The sequence below is a fragment of the Colobus angolensis genome, unplaced genomic scaffold (assembly GCF_000951035.1).
Source record: "Colobus angolensis palliatus isolate OR3802 unplaced genomic scaffold, Cang.pa_1.0 Scaffold30, whole genome shotgun sequence".
In the NCBI taxonomy this organism is placed as follows: Eukaryota; Metazoa; Chordata; class Mammalia; order Primates; family Cercopithecidae; genus Colobus; species Colobus angolensis.
In genome coordinates, this window is record NW_012116266.1 from 5,881,593 (window position 1) to 5,889,253 (window position 7,661).

At 34.5% G+C, this 7,661-nt stretch overlaps 1 protein-coding gene across 1 annotated transcript in view; it reads right to left on the reverse strand.

The window, feature by feature from the left end:
* Nucleotides 1-3,813: 3,813 nt before the first annotated feature.
* The window catches only part of CARF (calcium responsive transcription factor), a 93,687-nt gene continuing 89,839 nt past the window's right edge, over nucleotides 3,814-7,661 (reverse strand). Inside the window, exons 13-15 of the mRNA XM_011950000.1 lie at nucleotides 7,503-7,637; nucleotides 6,749-7,118; nucleotides 3,814-5,357 (exon numbers count right to left, since the gene is read on the reverse strand). Coding sequence (XP_011805390.1) covers nucleotides 5,257-5,357; nucleotides 6,749-7,118; nucleotides 7,503-7,637 — 606 coding nt within the window. The 3' untranslated portion in view covers nucleotides 3,814-5,256. The remainder of the gene's footprint in view (nucleotides 5,358-6,748; nucleotides 7,119-7,502; nucleotides 7,638-7,661) is intronic.

A 7,661-nucleotide genomic window follows, 5' to 3' on the forward strand; every position in this document is an offset into this window, starting at 1 on the left:
TCACTACTAATAATACAAAAATTAGCCAGGTGTGGTGGTGGGCGCCTGTAATTCCAGCTACTTGGGAGGCTGAGGCAGAATTGTTTGAACCTGGGAGGCGGAGGTTACAGTGAGCCGAGATCATGCCATTGCACATTGGCCTGAGTGACAAAAGCAAAACTCCATCTCCAAAAAAAAAAAAAGAAAACAATTTAAAAGTGGGTGAGCTATGATGCTGGTTGTGGTTTAAAAAAAAGAATAAAAAACAAATAAGAAAACAAAAATAAAAGTGGGCGAGGCTGGGCATGATGGCTCGTGCCTGTAATCCCAGCACTGTGGGAGGCCAAGGTGGGTGGATTGCTTGAGCCCAGGAGTTTGAGACTAGCTTGGGTAACATGGTGAAACCCCATCTCTACAAAAAATGAGCCAGGCATGGTGCACATGACTGTAATCCCATCTACTAGGGAGGCTGAGGTAGGAGGATTGCTTGAGCCTGGGAGGCGGAGGTTACAGTGACCTGAGATCACACCACTGCACTCCAGCCTGTGTGACAGAGCAAGACCCGGTCTTTTTTTTTTTTAAAAAAAAAAAGTGGGCAAAAGATTCAGACACATCAATAAAGAAGATACAGAGATAGAGATGGCAAATACAACATGAAAAGATGCTCAGGAGTGGTCAGTTATTAGAGAAATGGAAATTAAAACCACAGTAAGATACTACTACCCACCTATTAAAATCTCTAAAACCTAAAAACTGTTCATAACAAGTGTTGGCTAGGATATAGAGAACCTGGAACTTTCATACACTGTCGGTGGGAATATAAATTGTTACAATCACTTTGGAAAATCATTTGGCAGTTTGTTAAAAAGTTAAATATATACCTAACATATGACCCAGGCATTCTACCCGTAGATATTTACCTAAGAGAAATGAAAGCATAAGTCTATACAAAGACTGTACACAGATGTTCATGGAAACTTTATTCATAATAGCCTAGAACTATTAATATCTATCATCAAAAGAATAAACAAATTATGATATATTCATAAAATGCAATACTATTCAGCAGCAATAAATGATTTATTCATAAATGCTACAATATAGACAAATCACAAAATTACTATGCTGAGTGACAAAAGCCAGATCAAAAAAGGTTCATACTATGATTTCATTTGTAGCAAATTATCTTAAAGAAAGCAGATCAGTGGTCTGGTGATGGTGGGGTCGGGGGCAAGGAGGATTAAGTAAGAATGGATCACAAAGAGGTACTATGAAACTTTGAGAGTGATGAATATGTTCATTACCTTGCTTATGGTGATGACTTCATGGCTGTATACATATGACAAAACTTATCAGATTGGGTATTTTAATATGTACAGTTTATTGTATTTCAATTATACCTCAATAAAGATATTTAAAAATAAAATCCCTCCTGGTACATGATTCAAAAATGTTTGATGTCTAAGCCAGCTGATGGAGAAGAGCCAATGCAGTATCCCTTCTGGAGAGATTAAGATTTCCAAGGTGCTCAAAAATAGGTACAGAGTGGAAAAAAGTTTAAAAAAAAGCAAAGAGGGAAAAATTAATAATCCCTTCTCTTTTGATCACATACTTTGTCATTACTCCTAAAATATAAAGCTGTACTTGAAAATGTCATGGTGCCAAAACATGGCGGGGGGCGGGGGGGCGGAAATAATTACTTATTACACACATTGTTTTAAAATGTTGATGCTTGGCTGAGTTGCAGGGTATTAAATGCATATATATCTCTCCAAAATGTAATGCTAACAGGAGTTACTGGTAGTTATGCTTAAAACTTTCAGCTTCCAAACGACATAAATCTCTGGCCAAAATTCTCAGGTATTCAAGTGTTTATTCAGCATCTTCAAGATGAACAAAATTGCCACTATCTCTAAGAAAAATATAAAAAGAAAACTAACAAGTATAAGAAAAAAAAGGATTTTTAATGAAAAAAATACATGATAACAAGGACACTATACATTATACATCAAGTTGCTATATATATACACATATGCACACACATTTTTTAAACCTCTTTTTTTAAACCTGGTACAAGTTAAACAACATCTTTCTAATACCCACATGATTAAGTATGTATTCTGACAGGATATAAAGAAGATGAAACACAAGCTGGTGGGCCTCAGAATTAGAAACTCTAACGCAGGACCAGATCCCAAAAGCTACGTTTTCTATCACTTTTGTGACATTTAGGAAACATTTACCTTGCATAAGATGTAAAAGCTTTTCCTTTTAAGTATACTAATTGTTTGTAGAGAAAATCACTATTGAGGGAAAGATCCACCATGGCTGTGTTTATCTATAATTCACTGTATAAAGTTCACTTGGAAGTTGGGAATGTGAAAACTATAATGAATAAATAAGCTGAGCTGTAATTGTGAATTTCTTACTGCTAATTTTGAATGTCCAACTCACGCCTACAGATATTACACCTTACAATACATGACACACAAAAAAAACCTGTCAAACTTTGCTGTAGAGTTGTTAGAGAAAGTCAATATAGATACTGAAAATTTTAGGAGCTTGTATTTAATACTCTATACATTTCAAAATAATTAAACATTTTAAATATGTAAACACAGTTTTCAAAAAGTGATGCTGAGCACCTTTAAACACAATACTGATACACTGTGACTAAACATGCATTTAGATGACAATGGATTTTTTAAATCTCATTTAAAAACCATTTTTAAAGAGCTACTCATTGAAATACTTACATGAAAATATTGATAGCTCCAGTTTCTACCTAAAAACCAAAAGAGTATATAATTAGGGATTTAAACTTTTCTTCATGCTCTTGGTTTTTGTGGGGTTTTGTTTTTTGGTTTATTTGTGGGAAAGTTGCTCTGTAACTTTCTGTCTGATTAAAAAACAGTATCAGAAGAGACATTCACATAGAATGAAGTGAGAAAAATATTATTTTTCTAACTATACCAAAGTTTGAGTCCTCTGACATGTTTCATCCTCACAGGTAACTGACTATAATTTGTATATTAACAAGCACTTCTCCTTAGCAGCTCAACATCAAAAAAGAAAGGAATGTCTCCAAAAGACTGAGTTCAATTGGTGAAATAGCTAATAATAAACCATTACTACTATTACCACTACTGAGAGGTAAAGATTTATTATTTAGAATCTTGAAAGAAAAGGATTCCATAAAAACTAGAAATAACAAATGAAAAGAATATTACCTACAGTGCAACACTAAACTATAAATTAATTTGGACTTATTTCTTTTATGTACACATAGACTAAGAGAAATCTGGATTTGAGGTAATTAAGAGCTGTGTTTAACTTAGTGTAACAATCAAATTTGGCAACCTGCCTGTATAAAATGCCAACATCAAATATTTTCAATTCATAGGAAAAAGAAAAGTAATTTTTATTAAAAATCATACATATAACTAAATATTAGCTTTGCATTAAAAGGGGTATAAATAATAAACTTTATATTAAATAAAATATAAATCTAAAGAGCAACGAATATTAGAACTCCACCTACCTCTACTATAACAGTACTTTATATTTAGATACATGTCATGTACCTGAAACAAAATCAATTAAGAATGGGAGGCTGGACTTAGAAAAGCCAAAAGTGACTCATATTCATGTAAAGTATTAAGGTTAAATTTGATATTACATTGTGCATGCTTTGAATATTAAACATTGATATCCACTTAAAATCTTTATTTTTAAAATATAAAATATACCCACAAATGGTCTCTGGAGAAACAAAAGCCTTTAGGTTAATTTCCTGAAATTATAGTTGATATTTCTAGTTTACCAATCTTTTTTTTTTTTTTTTGAGATGGAGTTTCTCTCTTGTTGCCCAGGCTGGAGTGTAATGGCGCGATTTTGGCTCATTGCAACCTCCGCCTCCAGTGTTCAAGCGATTCTCCTGCCTTAGCCTCCCAAGTAGCTGGGATTACAGGCGCCCACCACCACACCCAGTTAATTTTTGTATTTTTAGTAGAAATGGGGTTTCACCATGTTGGCCAGGCTGGTCTTGAACTCCTGACCTCAGGTGGTCCACCCACCTAGGCCTCCCAAAGTGCATGAGCCACCATGTCCAGCCTAGTATCAATCTTTAGACAACAGATGCTTATAATGAATATACTGCTTAGTACTTATTTGGTATTTGAAGTTAATATACTTACTTAACAAAGAAAATATCCCAGATCAGATGTTTTAAAGTTTTAAATATAAACTAAATTTTAAACTATAAATACTTACCTTAAAATACTAGAAATCCTAATACCCCATCAATTCAGTAAGAGCTCTGGCATAGAAAAATGTAACTACAAATCAAATTATTTTTTAACCAGTGCTGGATCTTCATTACAAAATAAGGGGGAAAAAAAAATCCTCTGCTGTCATCAAAAAGTTTCCCAAATTATCTGTAAACACCAAGGAATTCTATTATTCTTTTTCAATTCTCTCAATTTCTACATTTTTCTACCTATAGTGTTTTACTTCCAATTTAGCACAAAGCCATGCTACATATGTTGATTTCTGTTGCTTATCTGATTAATTCAAGTAAAAATTCTCAGTACTTACCAAGACACTTTAAATTTCTATTAGATAACCATTAATATACTGTCGGTTTGTGGTTAAAAGTACAAAAATTAGAAGGGAAGAGGCTAAAATACAACTGCACAGTCTCCACAGATACAGCTGCTGGACTTTGTGTTATGATGTAAAATCTAATACTTCATCTTTCTTAATGAGATAGATTATAAACTTTTCTTACCTGTCCGGCAATTAAAAATTTCTTCACAACTTTAAAGAGAGAACAAGTTCCTTCAGAACTTAAAAAAATTCATGATATACATACACACATACAAACATACATTCACACAATGTTGCTGTTGTTCTTTTCTGTTTTGTAAGAACCAAAATTGAATATTTCCAAGGATAAGTTAACTAAATTATTTGTGTTCAGACTGTATTACTGTGGATAAGTTCAAAAGAGCTTTTGAAATACTGGCCTTATTAGATAATCAAAGAGCATAAAAATTATACAAAATAAGAAGAGTAAAACATCTCTTAAGGAAGGTAAAAATATGGAACTGGCAATAAATACATCAGTTTTAAATAAAAGCTTCTCATCAAACTGGTCTGCAGTCCAATTATCTCAATGCCACGCTTTGACTATATTCACCTTCTTTTCTAAGACATCAGAAGTCACCAGAGTTGTAAATTCTGAAAAGCTTCAATAATTTATATAGCAGATAATTTCTAATAGTCCACAATTTTTTTTGCTTCCATAGACAATGCTGGTTCTTTGGGTTCTTGTTTAACTTGGCTCACAGAAATGGTACTTTCTGGATTTTCTTGAACTTTAAAAACAAACAGAAAAATCCTAAAAGTTAATATATTTCATGACAGTGGAAGAGAGGGGAAAATATTTTATATTCTAAAAATAACTTCTGTGAAAACTTTTGTTTTTCAAAGCAAACTGCATATCTTTTCCCACAAAAGTGCCCAATCCAGAACAATTTGTGTGCAAAGAAGTAACAGATAAAGTAGGAGTTAACAGAGTTTACTTCTATGTTGACAGAGATTAGTAATAAAGTGAAGGTAACAAGGTCTTAGGTTAAACCTAAATGCCCAAGTCTTACTAGTTCCCTTTCAACTCAACATTTATTTTGTAATTCCAAATCTTCTTTTCAGCCAGGTGCAGTGGCTTACTTCTGCAATCCCAGCACTTTGGGAGGCTGAGGTAGGAGGACTGTTTGAGCCCAGGAGTTCGAGACTAGCCTGGGCAACATAGTGAGTCCCCATCTCTTTAAAAATAAAAAAATAAATAAATAATTTGCCCATTATGGTGGCGTGTGCCTATGGTCCCAGCTACTTGGGAAGCTGAGGTGGAAAGATTGCTTGAACCAAGAAGGTCAAGGCCGCAGTGACCTGTGATTGCATCACTGCACTCCAGCCTGGGTGACACAATGAGACTCTGTCTCAAAACAACAAAAAACCAAAAATGGGCCGGGCGCGGTGGCTCAAGCCTGTAATCCCAGCACTTTGGGAGGCCGAGACGGGCGGATCACGAGGTCAGGAGATTGAGACCATCCTGGCTAACACTGTGAAATCCCGTCTCTACTAAAAAATACAAAAAACTAGCCGGGCGAGGTGGCGGGCACCTGTAGTCCCAGCTACTCAGGAGGCTGAGGCAGGAGAATGGCGTAAACCCGGGAGGCGGAGCTTGCAGTGAGCTGAGATCTGGCCACTGCACTCTAGCCTGGGCGACAGAGCGAGAGTCTGTCTCTCAAAAAAAAAAAAACCAAAAATGAAAATCTTCCTTTTAACCTTTATATATGCGTACTTCATTTCACTTTTCTTTGTGTATGTGTGTATATATCAATTCTTCCATAATAACTTCGCATGAAAATATTTTTCCTTGTTTAATTTTTTCCTATTTTTTTCATGTACTCTAAAATGACCTTCCTGGTTTCACATTACCACAGATTTTCCATGGAAAACAGGTAATTAGGGAATAGTAATTTCTATGGCACTAAATAATTAGAAATAAGGAGAAGAAAAAAATTTAAGGTTAAAAGTTCTAAAACTCAGGCTAATGAAATCTCCTCCTTCTCTCTCATAATTTTGCTTCACTTATATAATATCAGAGACCCACTGGGAAGAAATAATAGTTTTATTTATAGTATAAAATAGTGTTGATAATCCACAAAGGTTACAACAATAACATCACAAATTGATTTCAACTTACTAAGAGCTGAGTGGTTGTCTATAATCTGTATTGGAATAGTCTGCACATCTCCCAACAGAATTCGATGAACAGTTCCTTCCAGATTCCCTGTATCCTCAACACCTCCAACTTCTACCAGCTGGTCCATTCCAACTAGATTTTGATCTGGTTCTGGAAGGTTACCCATGGTGGAGGCAGTACTATTGTTTTGGGTTAGGCATGTATCTCTTTGAAGGCTATGACTTTGACCAAGCAGTAGAGAATTATTATTCATTACAGCACTTCCTATTGGATCCAGAAGTCCTGAAGGACTAGAGGATGGCTGGTTATTTACTGATATCAGAGCTGGTGATTCATCAGGAGAGGTGAACCTTGGTTGTAACTGCAAACCCTTTTAAACCAAAAAGAGTTACATCAAAATGTTTGAATTTACTATGTATGATATTTTCATAGGATATACTATTCTTTTGACAAAAAATCCGAACAAATAAAAAGAGTATGGTTACAAATAAATATTAAATGAAGAAAGAAACAAGAATCAAGGGAAAAGTAGTACAACTAAATTTATTGCATTCATAGTCAACCTTAAACTTTTAAAAAATATACTGTTTGAGTTATCTTAAATCAAGAAACAAAAAGATCAGGAAATTAACAATGAAAACATATTTGATTATTATTATAATTCTGTAACAATTCTCTAAAATCCCTAGAAGAAGAGGTGAATTGAGGAATAGAGAGAAGGACTTCAAATTTGGATATTTTACTGGATACCTACCTGCAGTTGTGTAAATATTTTGGGCTGAAATGAGGAGAGTGAGGAGAGCAAGTGGGTTGGCTCAGGAGACAAAGAACCCCCTGTCTGATTTGTTTCCACTTTGGTGGTAATTGATTCTCCTGGTGAATTTCCTAAATTATATTAAAGAAACTATTAAAA